Source organism: Strix uralensis, chromosome 3 (genome assembly GCF_047716275.1).
Source record: "Strix uralensis isolate ZFMK-TIS-50842 chromosome 3, bStrUra1, whole genome shotgun sequence".
Lineage (NCBI taxonomy): Eukaryota > Metazoa > Chordata > Aves > Strigiformes > Strigidae > Strix > Strix uralensis.
Window position 1 is genome coordinate 66,228,707 of NC_133974.1, and position 17,467 is coordinate 66,246,173.

General features: G+C 42.7%; 1 protein-coding gene across 7 annotated transcripts in view; it reads left to right on the forward strand.

The window, feature by feature from the left end:
* The window catches only part of ARFGEF3 (ARFGEF family member 3), a 98,915-nt gene that overhangs the window by 11,954 nt on the left and 69,494 nt on the right, over positions 1-17,467 (forward strand). For all 7 annotated transcript variants that reach the window (XM_074862641.1, XM_074862639.1, XM_074862640.1 and 4 more), the window contains exons 3-4: positions 6,974-7,055; positions 10,807-10,938. In XM_074862641.1, coding sequence (XP_074718742.1) covers positions 6,974-7,055; positions 10,807-10,938 — 214 coding nt within the window. The remainder of the gene's footprint in view (positions 1-6,973; positions 7,056-10,806; positions 10,939-17,467) is intronic.

The window sequence follows — 17,467 nt, forward strand, 5'->3', positions numbered from 1 at the left end:
TGATTTTCAAGAAGGCCAAGTGCCAGGTCCTGCACTTGGGCCACAACAACCCCATGCATCGCTACAGGCTTGGGGAGGTGTGGCTGGAGAGCTGTGTGGAAGAAAAGGATCTGGGGGTTCTAATCGACAAATAGCTGAACATGAGCCGGCAGTGTGCCCAGGTGGCCAAGTGTCCTGGTTTAACCAGGATAGGGTTAAGTTTCCCCAGCAGTGGGGGGGGAGCTCTAGCCGGGTTATTCAGATACCATGCGGACATCACATCCTGGCAGGTCACATTTTTCCTGGCGTGGGAGCGCGGTGCACTCGTGGTTTTGTACATCGTGCTTCAAACTGCTGTATTTGGTAGCTATTTTGCTCTGTTCATTGCTATCACTATTACTGTTATTGTTATTGTTGTTGTTGGTTGTGTTGCTATTGCACTGTTGTATTAAACCTTTCCTTATTTCAGTCTTGGGGCTTTGTATTTCACTCCCTTTGTGGGGGAGGGTCAGCGGCCGCGTGGTCTCAGACCCCGGCAGGGGCTAAACCACCACACCAAGAAAGCCAACGGCATCCTGGCTTGTATTAGAAATAGTGTGACCAGCAGAAGTAGGGAGGTGATGGTCCCCCTGTACTCTGCACTGGTGAGGCCACACCTGGAGTATTGTGTCCAGTTTTGGGCACCTCAATATGAGAGAGATATCGAGGTGCTGGAGCGAGTGCAGAGGAGGGCAACGAAGCTGGTGAAGGGCCTGGAGAACAAATCCTATGAGGAGAGATTGAAGGAGCTGGGACTGTTTAGTTTGAGGAATAGAAGGCTGAGGGGAGACCTCATCGCTCTCTACAACTACCTGAAAGGACATTGTAGAGAGGTTGGGGCTGGTCTCTTCTCACAGGTGATTAGTGACAGAACAAGAGGGAACGGCTTTAAACTCCAACAGGGGAGGTTTAGACTGGACATTAGGAAAAAATTTTTCACAGAAAGAGTGGTCAGACAGTGGAATAGGCTGCCCAGGGAGGTGGTTGAATGTGTTTAAGGGTCATTTAGATGAGATGTTGGGGGATATGGTGTAGGGGAGGACTTTGTAGAGTAGGGCTGATGGTTGGAGTCGATGATCCCAAGGGTCTTTTCCAACCTGAATGATTCTATGATTCATATCCCTAAGTGCTATGTCAACCCGACTCTTAAACACCTCCAGGCATAGGGACTCTACCACTGCCCTGGGCAGCCCATTCCAATTTAAGCCCATTCCAATTTAAGGGAGTACAGAATTTTGAGAATTCATCTTTACCATTTATTCTCTCATGGTGAGACAACTTTTCTGCTTGCATAAGTGAGGCTAATGGAGTTACAGGCTGTGATACTTTGTTTGTTTTAAGCAGCCAAGACTGGGAAGCTCTTCTCAGCTGTCAGTGTTACTCTGACTGAAAAATGTCACTCTGGCTGTGACTGTTATCTTGCCTAACAAACAGTGTATCAGAAAATGGCAACAGCTGTGAATCAAATGCTTATCTGTTCTTTGACTGGGCTGTGAATTACGTTATGGAATGCAAATTACATGCTAGTAAGGCCCTGAGGTTCTGAATTTTGCTCCTCCTATGTAATTTTCAGGGGGAAGATGATGCAGATAGATGTCTTATTTTTAATCCTGTTTCTGAAAATTAATATGGTTATCACCATTTACGTGAAGGGAAATAACTTTTACAGTGGTGACAAGTACTTCGTTTATAGCGTCCCCTTCCCTAAGTCAGTATGGTGGAGGTGAACTTGGGCCATGAGACTGTATTCCAGTCCCTTAACAAGGAGGAGTTAAGATTGGGCCATCTCCTATCTTCATTACAGCTTTCATCATGAGAGTGAATTAATAAACCATTATTCTCTTCTCACTAAAGCGTTTTTCTACTACAGTGAGGATAGAAAATTTTTATGATCTCTCTACTTACAATAGTAATCTGTCTTGCTCTGACCTTTTTGGCAGTCTGTTTTAACTGACCTGTCATAGCATCCCTAGTGACAGACGTGCAGGGAAAGAAGTAGGTTGATGAGCCATGGCAAACTCAGATGACTAGAAAGGTCGTTGTAACCCAGCATGCTGAATATAAAGGCTATTTACATTCTCATGACTCATTCTGCAGTTGAAGCTGACAGTCATGGACTGGGGTAGCTCAGGAAGGAAACCTGTGCTCCTGAAGATACTGGTCCTGGATTACACACTTGGTTCTGTCTCTGACCTTTCTGCTTGACCCTGGGCAGGTCACTTAGGATTCAGTCCAGATACTATGGAGGTCTAGTGACAAAACTCCAGGTAGCCTCAGTAGGAATAGGACTGAGTGTTTGTTCTTGGTGTTGTCTGTTTACTGTTCTGTACGTAACAAGGTCCACACTTACCAAATGCTGTTTTCTCTGATGGAGTGCCTGTTAGTGCAAATGACTGCTGATTTCTAGTAACCTTAGAATATATATATGTTAATTTTTTTTTTCTTAAATTGGTCTTCTGGGTCAGGACAGGAGGGTGCTTGGTACTCTTTGTTTTGAATGGAGGGGGCTGCCATCATGTTATACTTATTTGTTCAGTATTTATGTGTTATACCATATTTGAATAGGAACACTGTGATTAAGAAAGCTGTTTTATGTCTCTGCAATTACCTTCCGTACTGTGTAATCATTCTTGCAGACCCTCATTCTGTAGTGGCTCTCACCATATCCTTTGCACAGGTGACCTCAGAGAACAGCTGTGGGTAAAGAGTGATCCCTGTTTTCTCTTCCACTGTCAGGGAAAGAACTCTAAAGCCAGGATCTGTTACTGCTGCCTCTCTTTGTTTTTGTGGTGGTTTTTTTTTTTCCCTCGTCTTTTTGTGAGGAGGTGGGGGGTGTGTTTGTTTTGGTTTGGTTTTGAGGGCACTGCTATGTGGACATATGCAAACAAGGCAATTAGTGGGGATTCCAGCATAGTACACCACTTATCTGAGTGCATCCTTTTTCTTCACTATCAGTCCTTCTTTACAGCATCTCCACTTCTTTCTTTCCTCTAGCTTCTGTTTTCATTGCTTTGTTTCATCTGTCAATGCCCAGGATACCTTATCCTGAAGCTTTTGGTAGCTTCCACTCCTCCAAGTCAAAGGTGCTCCTTTCCTTTTATGCCCTCTCAGTGTTATACTTGACTTGGCTCATTCAGGGTTATTTGTCCTTAAAACTGTACGTGTATATATGTCCACACCTGTGTGTATTGGTCTGAAAACTTATGAGTTCCAATATGAAACTAGTTTCTGTACAGTAATATAGATGGAAAACATTCTTAAGCATGTTTTGAAGTGTATTGATGTACACCGGCTTATTCTGAGAACTTCATGTATGTAAAATATCTTACATGTGTAACCTGAATGGTCACTTGACAGTATAGAACTGCAGACAGTGGAGTAAGCAATGTGATCCCATGGTGTGGGATCACTCAAAATAGGATGGAATTATAAAAGGGCTGTAAGGTATAAGAGGAAACATCAATCCCTTTCTTCATTGCACTCTGAGATCAAATTCTGGTCTGCATTATCTCTTGTGCAGCCTTATTGAACCCAGTTCTTAAGTGGTAGACCTTAGCAGGGACCAACTGTGATAATTTACATCATCCTCTCCCATTCTGCTTGAGGATTATCTGCTGCATCCTTCTGTGTTCTCATACTAGCAGATGATGCATTTAAATGGCAGGTCAAACTGAAGTGTGGAAGATGTTCAAGCCAATCAAACATTATGAGGTATCTGTGCAAGTGTTTTTTTAGCTGTAGGATAGAAATGGTAGAGATCTAATTGACTGAGTGTGTAACAAGGGCAGGAAATGGCACAATGGCGATTCATTTTCTTGGAGAATACAGTGGGAACACAGGCTGCAGCAACCTTAATTAGATTTTTCAGCTAAACATTTTTAGTGAGGATGGGAAGTTCAGCTAATTGAATCTGTTCTAATTTCCATCCTCCTGTTTGTCATTTTTTCCTATTCATTTTGGGACATATCTCAAGAAACAGCTCTCGTTCTCTGCTCATTGCAGTATGTGATGACAGATGGTAGGCAACATGCTGATGTGCAGGGTAGCTACACATAAGCCATAGGAGCTCCCACCTGTCTTCATTACAATGAAACTGAACTGGATCCACTCCAGTGGCTTATGACTGCCTTCCCTTTTCCCTCACCTCCCAGTTCCCGTGCACTTTAATGTGAGACTAAGGTGAGTGTGTATTAATAATGACCCAAACATTTATATGCTGTTGTAGTGAACTGTAGAAAGTGTAAAAGAAATGTGGCGTTCTGCCCTGAAGAGGTGCAGGTCTAAATCATCATCAGTTTTTAGCATCCCTGCAGTTACTACTATACACTATTGTGATTTTTTTTTTTTCTTTGTGTTTTCCTGTGTGTGTCTGGCTGATTGAGTACCAGTTAATGCACAGGTACCTTGTTTTGGCACCTGTTGATCTACTAATTTCAAACGTGAGTTCTCTCCCAGAGGGTGATAGTGACAACTTCTTTTAAAAGAGTATGTTGAAGTCACAACGTAAAAGTTAACACTTAAAGGTGCTTTGTGGGTTAGAGGTGCATTGCTGTGGCACTTCTCTAAACTAGAGAGTCCTATCACAATTTACCTGCATGCTACACATGTTCCCAGGTCGAGGCAAAGCTGGGCTAGATACATAGGCAGTAGCCAGCTCCATAATGGCTAGAGGATTACTGTCTGAACCCGGGAGTAGATGTTTTGGCAGTTTCTGTAGATCTGGATGATACAATACTCTATAACGAAATATTTCCTAGATGTTCTGTGGTTCAAGCTGTTTTGGATGCTAAACTCACAGGTTTTAAGAGTCCTTCTAGTTAACTTGATTCCAGAGACATTCAAGAAAGGAACTTCTGAGGAAATTGGGCTGTGTGCCTGCCTGTTTCTCAGAATATCCTAAATGAAGCAAATGGTTAGCTTTTAGTTAGAAACCTATTTTAAGAAACGCATGTAGTCTGCTTCAAGTTCTTTAGAAATCTGCGTAATTCATGTTTCTTTTAAAAAACGTCTTGTGCTGTTATGCCACATTCCCATAACCTGGAAAGAAGGTACAAATATGAAAAGGTCTGCAGATTCTAAAGAGCTGTTTGCCAAGTACAGAAGCTTGCTAGATTGCTTAACGAGCCATGCTTGTGACTCTCAAGTCTTTATCATTAAAGGAAGGGGTTGCTTTTCAAAGAGCAAATAGCAGATTTGTGCCCCTTGGGGTAGCTTGTGACTTGTGCTTTTTTGGGAAAGGTAGAGAGAAAGGAATACCAACTGAACACGCCCAAAATAGAGCTGACTTTTCAGAGTGGACATTCAGTCCCCTCTGCAAGCAGGATCCACTGAAGGAGTTACAAGTTAGGTTCCTCAAAGCTGAGATGGCTAGTGTTTGGTAATCTCCATTTAAGCTTTTTAAAAAGTGGTTCAGGTTGTAGACTGCCAGTTTTGGAGGAAGGTTGGTAGGTTATGGGCAGACTGTGGCAGAGCATGAATAGATAGCTTTGACAGTACGTCTGAAACTCCAGTAATCGCTAGTGCTCTAACCTAGGGCTTCTCCTTAGCTAGTTATGAAGGGAGGATTTGTGAGAGGAGCAGAATATGCACACTAGTCTACTGCATGTGTTTCGTTTGTGTCAGAACTTGAACTTTTAGAGCTGTAGGAGAGTTAGTCAATGCTTTTTATCTACTTTTGGGCAATAAACTATTTATCATTGGGTCAACTGAAGCTAAGTGAGTTCAGGTCAAAGGCAGCTCACAGGAACAAAAGAGGGAAAATTTTTTGTTTTGACTCTGCTTTGAAAAGATAGGGGGTTTGGGTGTGTGTTTGACTGCATTGAGACTTGACAAAGAAGAACACTCCAAATAGAACAAGTCAGAGCTTGTTGGATTCCAGTTGTGTAGGGAAAGACTCAGCTGGTTGTTTTCTGTTTCCTACCTTGCACACATTTGTCTCCATGGGGAAGAAATTAATACGATTCCAAAAGGGCTCCTTGGGTGCAATGCAGACAGTTGGAGAACTAAGACTCCTTAGGACTGGCACAGAATGGTTTGCCATAAGCAAGTATGTCTATACAAATGCAAAAATAGACTCTGTATGTACAGGTAAGTGCCTCTTATATATGTGACCCAGTGAAGTGTTGCAAACCTTCAGGGGCCCTGCAGTTGGACATGGGCTGAGTATCTGCTCAGGAATGAGCTACCTGCCAACTAGCAGGATTTGCTTAAAGGGCTTGTGGTTACTAGGTGTTCATCAGATGCTGCAGCCCTTCTCTGATAAGAAGCAAGGAGTAAAGAAAGAAGTCACAGCTCCAGGCACTGTTTGGTTTGGTCACCAAATGAAAAATTCAGTATCTGAGCACTGAGTCAAAAGCATCTAAAGTAATATCCTCATTAGTGATTTATTTTAATATTCAAACAATGTTGTTATTCTGTAATCAAAGTACAGCTTAGTCATAGTTCTAGCACATGCTAATTCAGGCGTAAACCATACTCGTTAGTGCACATTTGCTTTTGTCTACACCATTTATAGTTGCAGGGAGCTAACATGACAGGGCACACACTGTACTGTAGAGGAGGCCACAGACCAAAACTTGACTAATAGAAATGGATTATGAAACCACTTTTCTGGCAACTTGAATATTAAACAGAAGGTAAGTGACTGAAGTGTAATGCTTATCAAGCTGAGTTGAAGGACCACTAGTGATCTGTGAATCCCTTCTTTATGCATTGCACATTCACGCAGAGGGCTAACAGTTGGGAAGTATTCTGTGAAATTTCAATTAAAAAGCCATTCTTAACAGTATGTGAAGAAATATGCCAGCTTTCTTTAGAGGGTAGAAGTGCTTCACAGAGTTGTGAAATTCTTCTTGATTACTGCATGCAAGTGTTATCTTACTGAAAGTGATACAGCCCTTCTGGCCAATTTTAGTTCTGTTGTTCCCTCTCACTTTTTTTTTTTAATTTTCTGCAGGGAGAAGTGTCTCCTTCCTCTCCAACTGGCTCTGGAATCAAAGAGCATGAAGTTGGCCCAACAGGCTTTAGCAGGGATGCAGGTATGCCTGTAGAGGGAAGGTATGTTAGTAGGCAGTGGGTGTCAAGAAAATCTAGACTTTTCTTTTGAAAAATACTACAGAAAAAGTGTCTATCCTTGGGTGGACCTAACAATAATGTCTGTGTTTCTGTAACAGTGATCAGAAGTTAGGATGCATGTAAAGGCTGGTGATTCTGAAGAAGCTAAAAATGTTCTGCAGATAGATGGGAGTTCCTGGCTTTCAATGTTGAATGTATTCTTCCTTGTGTGGCCCTGTGCTACTTTCAGTAAGCCTTGCCACTGCTAAATGTCTTAGAAACTAAACTGAGTCAAGTCTTGCTGTTTCCTTTGATTATAAGTGAGGACTGCAGTGCTTGAAAGATGGAGAAGTTAATAAAGGATCTGGGAGCTGCCTTCTCTATGTGTGGGCACTTTCCAGGGTTTTTTGTACACTGAAAACAGTAGGAGTAGCATCTGATTTGGAAGTTTATGACATTGCAAAAGAAAACAGCAGTGCAGCACAAGCAACAAAAAGACTCTCTGGTTTGACAGTATAAAGACTAAAGCAGTTAACCTTCCATTTAATTGGACAAATGAGTACATATCAGTAAATACTTATCACTAGGGGGATGCTGTTTGTAGAAAAGCCTGTTACACTGCTGGAGCATAACATGCATGCCACCATTTTCCAGAAAGAAGTTGCTCCCTCAGAGGGCAAGCATGAAGTTGTTTTGGGAGTATAAGGGTGTAAGTGGATCATTCAAATTCACTTAACTCGGCATATGAGGTATCAGGCATTTGGTTGGAGAGTGCCCCATCTTGGGACACAACATGGTTGTAGGAAGCTCTGGCTAAGGAAAAAGGGTACTTTCTGAAGGGTTCCTGTAATAATTGGGCTCTGCCAGAAGACATGTTTCACCTTCTTGCAGCATAGTACTCTGGTCCCACTCTGACATCCTGTGCCCTGTGTTTCAGGTAAGTGGGAGGTGGGGGCCAGGGGTTGCTTTTAAAGTGAAAGCAACAGCAGACTAGTGGGACTTGAACATATGTCTGCTCTTGTACCGGTGCAGGTATGCCTGTTAGAAGAACATTGTAGAGTGATGATCAACCAAGAATAGTGGAGGAATTATGAATGACTCAATGTCCACTGTAGTATAGCTTCCATGGGGACACTCAGTGAAGATAAATTTTACCTTTTTACTCTTCTAACTTGCTGCACATACACTTGAGTACTGTAAGAACTGGAATTGCAGAGTTGCAGATTTGCAGCATGGTACCTTAAATAAGAGTGTTACCTCCTATCTAGAAGCCCAAAAAGGTAATCCAGGCAACAATACCGTTCCTTCACCTGCTTTTATGGTATGTGATGTTTTAAGAAGGACAAAAAAGCAAACCACACTACTGATGCTATGGAGATAAATTAAAAAATACGATAAAAGACAAAAAATGCGATACAACTTGAATTTGCCAGAAGTGGGTCACAGAATGGTGGAGGTTAGCAGGGACCTCTGGAAGTCATCTGGTCCAACCCCGTGCTTAAGTAAGGTCACCTAGAGCAGGTTGCCCAGGCCCATGTCCAAATGGTTTTTGAATATTTCCAGGGATGGAGACTCCACAGCCACCCTGGGCAACCTGTGCCAGTGCTCAGTCACCCTCACAGTAAAGTGTTTCCTGATGTTCAGAGGAAACCTCCTGTGTTTCAGTTTGCGCCCATTGCTTCTTGCCCTGTCACTGGGCACAGAAAAGAGCCTGGCTCTGTTCTCTTTGCACCCTCCCTTTGGGTATTTATGCACACTGATGAGATCCCCCTGAGCCTTCTCTTCTCCAGATTAAACAGTCCCAGCTCTCTCCTCCTCTCTTCATGAGAGATGCTCCAGTCCCTTCATCATCATAGTAGCCCTTACCTGGACTCTCCAGCAGCTCTATATCTCTCATACCAAAATAAACATTCTCCTTTATATAGAAAAACTTATTATTTTCCTTGTAAATTGAGTTACTCTCATCAGGCTGTATGGTACTAAAACACTTCATATTCTGCTATGTGGGAAATTCTTTAAAATGTTGTGGGTTAACCCTGGATAGCAGCTCAGCCCTACCCAGCCACTCACTCCCTCCTTCTCAGTGGGATGGGGGAGAGAATTGGAAGGGTAAAAGTGAGAAAATGGGCTAGGACAAAGTTTAATAGGGAAAGCAAAACTGTGTGCACAAGCAAAAATATAAGGAATTCATTCATTACTTCCCATTGGCAGGCAGGTGTTTAGCCATCTCCAGTAAAGCAGGGCTCCATCACATGTAATGGTTACTTCAGAAGCCAAATGACTTAACTCTGAATGTCCCTGTGCCCCTGCTTCCTCTTTCTTTCCCCAGCTTTTATTGCTGAGCATGGTGTCATAGGGTATGGAATATCCCTTTGGTCAGTGGGGGTGAGCTGTCCCAGCTATGTCCCCTCCCAACGTCTTGTGCACCTCCAGCCTACTTGCTGGGGCACCAGTGTGAGAAACAGAAGGCCCTGATGCTGCGTGAGCGCTGCTCAGCAGTAGCCAAAATGTGGCTATGTTATCAACATTGTTTTGGTCACAAATCCAAAACACAGCGCCCTATGAGCTCCTATGAAGAAGATTAACTCTATCCCAGCCAAAACCAGTACAAGCATAGCAAATAAGTAGGAATGAACCAGTGAAATGTGCTACAGAGTTGAAGCTGGGAAGGAGCATCAGTATAGAAGTGATGCAGAACATACAGGGTGAATTGCGCTGCTCAAAGTCTGCACCGGGGTAGAACAAGGTTGTGTTCCTGGGAACTAAGACAAGGTAGTTTTGCTCTGTCATGGGAGCTTGTAAGAAGATTGGATCTGGGAAAAGACTTGAGTAGGTACATCTATTGCAGGATGCCTGCCACTAATAAGAGGCACCTATGAAGGTGGTTATAGACTAAATGGAAGAGGCATTTCTAGTAGAACTATGAGGAAATAGTGCCATTGGCCATGTTGGGAGATACTGGCTCGGATACTGGCTTTTTCCAGGCAAAGGAAATCTGATCAGTCTAAAATATTCACTCTGAAGTTCAGTCAATCTGTATTGAACGCACTCCTACGTATGTTTGTGGTCCTCATGCCAGTCACTTGCTAACAGTACTCTTCCTCCTGAGGACTTGATTGCACCCATTATTAGTCAACTTCTGAATGACACAACACACATCTTGTCAGTGATCAAAAGTGCCACCTCCACAGTGCTTGTGCTCTGTGCCTTATCAGAGTTGAGTGGGATGATAGCTGACTCTGTCTCCTGGTGGACAGGGTATCTGATAGCACTAGTTTGAGGCCAGGATACTAGCCTGAGTGGGGGTTTTTTGTGTTCGATTTTGGGTTTGGGGTGTGTGTGAGGGTTCCATACTCTCCCTGCTTCTAAAATGTTGAGAGGTTTTGCTGAGATCATTACTTGGAGTGGTTTATGATGTCTTGTGTCAATTACTGATGTCTGATTTATTCTGGACACTGCAGAAGTGGGATGGGGAAGGATGATACCTGAATGGCAGCTGATTCAAACGATGTCAACTGCCCCCTCATTGTGGCACAGATCTCCCAGTTTTGCTGTACTTTTGTATTTCGTATTATTGGATCCATTTGGAATTTGTACATAGAAAATCTAGCCACTGTAGTACTGAACAGGTAGTAGCCACCATAGTACCAAATAGGTTTAGGTGTAGTAGTTTACAGCAGAATTGGGCAGAGGCAGTTTTGTGTCAACCCTTACATTGCCATTTTCTCTCTGCAGAAGCTCCTGTCTGATGAGAGATTTGTATCCGTGGAAACAGACTCAGATGAGAAACAGTTGCTTAATCAGATGCTGAATGCCGTCAAAGTGACTCCTTCGCTCAACGAAGACCTGCAGGTTGAAGTTATGAAGGTTAGTGTTTCACACACGTCAGTGCTTGCAAGAGGGGCTGCGTGACTGAATGCTGGGGTTAGCAAATAAATTAGCTGTTGCCTTGGAAATCTTCACCTTAGGACAGTATTTGATTCCCTCCTTCCTGCTGACAGATGTCAGTTGTTTTCATTTCTACTTGGTTTGTGTTTCCCTGGGTTAAATAGGAGATAGTTTATATTAAGAGTCAGTGCACTGGTGGTCCCAGTTTTAGCAAACTGAAAAAGGACAGTCAGTTCACTCCATGGGAGTTCACAGATAAATGGCTTGTAGATTTGGAAGTTTGTGTTTGGTATTGAGCTTTAGTGCTCGTGAGGTAGGCTGTGCAGGTTTTCAATTTTGAATTGTGTGTGTGTAGGTGTTTTCTAGTTTGTTAACTATATGTTCTCTTCGTAAAATGCTAATGATGAAGCATGATTTGTTTAGGTACTACAACGTCCCTGGTGTAGTGCATAAGGGAAATTATTGTTTTGTATACTCAGTGAAAACTTCCATTTCTAGAAATGCTTTACCATTCTCTTTTGTGTTAGAAAGTTTAGCTGCCAGGAGGTACTGTTTTGGAGTGGAGGTGCTGTCAAATTTCCTTGCCCTGTCATTGGGTTGGTTGTATGACTTGCCAGTACTGCCATAAAAAAGTAACTTCCAATACCTGTATTATTTGTGTGAAGTAATAAGGTGGTGAATAGTTCTCAAATGTTTGGGTATAAACTTTGTACTACAGACTTTGTTGTGCTATAGCTGATCATCAGTTGAAACTGTTTTGGAACAAACCTGGTGGTCGCTTTTGCATGTTCATTATACGTAGTACTGATGGATATATTTGGATCTACTACTTGACTGTTCTTCTAACTGTACAGATTAGGTATTTTATTTCATTCTTACATGTGACATCCTTGTTCTAATGAATATATGTTGCCCACTCTGAACCTGCTCTGTAGTAGCTGTACTCTTTGCCAGTGAAGATGACTACCTGGCTGCAATATGCACTCAGTGTCAGAACAGACAGAAGGTTGAGCCTTGAAGCAGAAAAAAGGGAGCAGTATTTGTGTGGACTGTTACCTGTTTTATGGGAGCAGTCTTCTGCCCATGTACAGGCTTAACTGGTGACACCCAGATCAGCATTCCTAACCCAGCATTCTTCTTTCCTGCCTCTTTTGTCTCTACAGTTCGACAGGGGAAGAGTTAAGAAGTAGCACTACTGAACCAGCAGGTCTCTCTTGGTATGCAGTAATTTTTAGCAAATTGGTTTTTTTACCTTCTTGAGTGTTGCAGTTTCAGAATCTGCATGTGCACTGTTTCTTTGAAAGCCATGACATGCATCTGTGCTGCATTGCCCCCACACTGAGAAGAATGTGAGCACTGTATTTTATTACAGTTATCAGTGAATATCTTCTCAAGTTGTCTTGATATGTGAGAAGCAAAAAAAAAAAAACCCACAAAACAATCCCAGAGCACCAAGCCACATAAAATTCAAGCCAAAACCTGCTAGATGCAGGAGGAAACATGGCAACGAGTGATGAGGAAAAGGCTGAGGTGCTTAATGCCTTCTTCGCCTTAGTCTTTAATAACAAGACTAGTTGTATTGAGGGAATCCAGCCTTCTCAGCCAGAAGACAGAGACTGGGAGAATGATCCCCCCACAATCCTACTGCATCCCATAGACATACACAAGTCTATGGGACCAGATGGGATACACCCGAGGGTGCTGAAGGAGCTGGCTGGGGTGCTCGCCAAGCCGCTTTCCATCATTACCAGCAGTCCTGGCTGACCGGGGAGGTCCCGACAGATTGGAAATTGGCCAATGTGACGCCCATATATAAGAAGGGTCGGAAGGATGATCCGGGAAATTACAGGCCTGTCAGCTTGACTTCGGTGCCCGGGAAGCTGATGGAGCAGCTCATCCTGAGTACCATCATACAACATGTGCAGGACAAACAGATGATCAGGCCCAGTCAGCATGGGTTTATGAAAGGCAGGTCCTGCTTGACAAACCTGATCTCCTTCTACGACAGGGCAACCTGCTTACTGGATGAGGGAAAGGCTGTGGATGTTGTCTACCTTGACTTTAGTAAGGCCTTTGACACAGTTTCCCACAGCATTCCCCTAGTGAAACTGGCTGCTCGTGGCTTGGATGGGCACACGCTTTGCTGGGTAAAAAACTGGCTGGATGGCTGGGCCCAAAGAGTTGTGGTCAATAGAGTTAAATCCAGTTGGTGGGTGATCACGAGCGGTGTCCCCCAGGGCTCGGTTTTGGGGCCCACTCCTGTTTAACATCTTTATTGATGATCTAGGCGAGGGGATCGAGTGCACCCTCAGTAAGTTTGCAGATGATGCCAAGTTGGGTGGGAGTGTTGATCTGCTCGAGGGTAGGGAGGCTCTGCAGAGAGATCTGGACAGGCTGGAGCGATGGGCTAAGGCCAACTGTAGGAGTTTCAATAAGGCCAAATGCCGGGTGCTGCACTTGGGCCACAACAACCCCCAGCAGCACTACAGGCTTGGAGAGGAGTGGCTGGAGAGCTGCCAGTCAGAGAGGGACCTGGGGGTGTTGATTGACAGCCGGCTGAACATGAGCCAGCAGTGTGCCCAGGTGGCCAAGAAGGCCAATGGTATCCTGACTTGTATCAGAAATAGCGTGGCCAGCAGGGACAGGGAAGTGATCTTGCCCCTGTACTCGGCCCTGGTGAGGCCGCACCTCAATTACTGTGTTCAGTTTTGGGCCCCTGCAAAAAGGACATTGAATTACTCGAGCGTGTCCAGAGAAGGGCAACGAAGCTGGTGAAGGGTCTGGAGCACATGTTGTACGAGGAGCGACTGAGGGAACTGGGGTTGTTTAGTCTGGAGAAGAGGAGACTGAGGGGAGACCTCATCACCCTCTACAACTACCTGAAAGGAGGTTGCAGAGAGCTGGGGATGAGTCTCTAACCAAGTAACAAGCGATAGGACAAGAGGTAATGGCCTCAAGTTGCACCAGGGAAGGTTTAGACTGGATATTAGGAAGTATTTCTTTACAGAACGGGTTGTTAGGTGTTAGAATGGGCTGCCCAGGGAGATGGTGGAGTCCCCATCCCTGGAGGTGTTTAAGAGTCGTGTTGACATAGCGCTGAGGGATATGGTGTAGTTGGGAACTGTCAGTGTTAGGTTAATGGTTGGACTAGATGATCTTCAAGGTCTTTTCCAACCTAGATGATTCTGTGATTTTATTTATGTACTCTTTTCTTAAAAAAAAAAAAAAACCCAAACCTGTTCAGTTCCAGTTTCAGCACAAAAGAGAAAGGGGAACATTGTCTTTATTCCACTGAGTGAAATTTTGATGTACAAATCCTTTTCTGGATAAAAGTACAGCTAAATGCATGTATGGTAAAAATCAGGCTGCATCTTTATGTCCTGAGAACAAAGCAAAACTTCTGTTTTGATTTAAATAATTCAAGAGGCCAGAGAGCCAAAACATATGTAATCGGGGCAGTTAAAACTCCGAGGCATTAAATCTGAGCCTTGCCTAAAAATCCAACCAAGTAGAGATCTTTTTACATTGTAACCTGAAGGTTACAGGTGCCATTACAACACTTGAAAATGCTGTAGCTAACCCAGGCCTGACTGAATGGCTAAAGCCTTCAGGGGTTTCTCAAGCAGCTGGTCTCAGCAATGTGTTATATCCCTGGGTCTGCTAAAATGTATCCTCAAGGCAGCATATGATCGTACATTAGACTCTGTTATTCCATCTGGAGGAGTTTAAATACATCTTTATATTAGACACTCCTGAACATGTTTGCATGAAACTGGGTCAGCAGTGATACTGCCCTTGTTCTTTGTGACTTGCTGCACAGTTGCACCAGTCTCGCAGGTATTAAGAATGCAACCAGCAAAGATTACACAGAAGCATTTAGTCATGCAAAATAGATATGAAAATAGAGGTGCAGGAGCACAGACTTCACTGTAAGTTACTGGCATGTAAGCTCCTAAATCACTTAAATGTGTTTGTTTTTTTTTTTAAAAAAATCCTATCCTAAAGATCTCCTGTTGTTCCCAATATGTGTACACCAGAAATACACACTTCACGTATTATCCTAAACAAATGTTTTGAATATTTATTTTAATGGTTTGCTGTCATCCACGTGTATTGCAGATGCAGGCGTGAAGGGACTTGATTAGCTAAGGAGAACATTCTGTAAAGCTTTTTATATTAGGTGACTGCAGATTGGAATTGGCAGTCAAAGGAAGAACGCAGGAGAGAGGCATAAGTGCAGTTAGTTGCCTTGCTTGATACACTTTTGGAACCTGTCAAATATTATTGTAATAGGGCAACATTAGACAGGAATGGAATAGAGTAACTGTAACTTTGCTGTGAATAAATGGAGAGCAGTGCTAGCTGGACCTCTTCTGGCACCAAAAAAACCCAAGCAGTTGGGGCCACTGTTGTAAAAGTGGAAAGGCACTCGGAAATTTATAGTTAGGTACCAAATTCTCTTTGATTTAAGGGTGAGTGTCATGGCATGCTCTACAGATTTCCAGGTTGGAGGATCACAAAACCAGCATGCTGACAGTGTTCAGACTTAAGGGCCAGGGCTGGGAACTGTGTTGGAGTGTGTCTGGGGCAGCCAGGGAGAATTCATACTGTCCAAATGCAGCTGTTGAGATGAACTCAAAGCCTTCCTCTCTCACAATACCTCTCTCCTCTGTGCTAGGTGAGGTGCCTCTTATCCTTTTTATAAACTTTGATTTAAAGTGGAATTTTACTTTTTGTAATGGGTATTAAATTAAACTCCAGGTTAGGGATTACTGCCAGTATCTCTAGTTCTTCTGAATACCAGTTGTGGATTGCACCTTTTTCTTAGATGTTTCACGTAGAGTGATTATGTGGGGAAATTCTCCCCTTGAATTTCCAGAGTAGAAGTGAAACTCTGAAGTCCTTGTTTATCATTTTGCAGGACACCTTTATTATTATTAAGCGCTGGGTAATTCTTATGTCAAGAGAAGTTTTGCACCCAAAAGAAGACTTTTCAGTGAGGAAGGGGAAATGACTATGGTTTCTTTATGACGTGAATAGGGACTTATAACAAACACAGGTGTACTAACTACATTTGATTTCCCACTGAGTAAAGCAAGCTGTCTAGTGTGTACAGGTTTTGCATTCAGACTTCCTGAGCCTCATATTTCTTTAGAATATCTCAATGACCATGCTGTCTGTGTATTCTCTGTATCTCTGATACATTTTATGACAGAGATTTATTAGTATTTTCACACTGGGAAATAAACTGGGGTTATTTAGGTGCTTTAAAACATATTAAAAGATACTGAGAAACCAGGTAATCCAGAAAGTGTGACCAGAGGGAGCCATGTATTTGACACAAGGCCACTTTAACATTCACCTTTGCTGTTGCCATGATACTTTGCTATCACACTGAAAAGCCCTCTAATTTTTATTATCAGTTTGTGTTCTTACTATGCTCAGCTGTATCAAGGGAATGGAAAATCACACAATCATACAGTGCCTTGCTGTCAAGCTTCTTGTAATACATCAGTAGCTTAATTGCAGTTTCAAATGGAGTAATCTAAATGATTTTACTTGTATATTTTCTTTACGATATTCATGTGAAATGGGAAGGAGGAGATATATTGATCACTAATGAAATTCAGTGTTTTATCAGCATGGCACCAAAATGACTCACTGCTCTATTTATACATATTTTCTATACAGATGTGTACAAAAAATGGGGGGGAGCAGTAATTCAACACTTACCTTAGATGAACATGGTCATGCAATATGGCTGGCCCAGAAGTGGGAAGAATTTTGTTGTGTGATGTGGGGCTATGTTATAGTTGAATGAAATGCAAGGGTGTACCTCGTGTTGAGGAGTAGGGGCATTTTGTTGACCTTAAGCAGTAGACTAACAAGCAAACAGTCTGCAGCAGAAAGCAGACATTTTCTGGATTGAAGATGAACATCATGGGTTTGAGTTTGGTTGTGGCATAGGAGGATCCTGATTTTTTTTTTTTTCCTGCTTTGGTGCTTTTAAATTCTGGCTTCAGAAGTTTTTAAAATGACTGAAGTACTTCTGCTTCTTGCAGTTAGACCTTTGCTTGCAGAAACACATATAGTATTGACAAAAGCACTATCGGATATGGCCAGATAAGCAGTGGAAAAGGAAACTAATCTATAGCTGCACCTCTGGATTGAGGTTACTTCCAGCCTCAATGATTCTGTGATTTTTACTTTCTCTCTTTGATTATTTCGTTTTGGTAATTTTTCATCTGTAACCCTGACCCTAAAATCCAGTTCCTCCAGGAACTTCTGAAAGAAATGGAATTCAGATTTGAACATAACGGTGATATTGAAACAGGTGAAACCAAATATGAAGGAAGTGGGTAGGGTGGAAAGAATCCAAACCAGTAAGGATTTTTTCCTTTCTTTTCACTAGTGTTATGGTGACTTTCATTTATAAGTTGACAACCGTCTTAATAATGCAGTACTTCTCTCTCTCTATGTAACTGTGTTAATGTTATTCTCAAAAAAA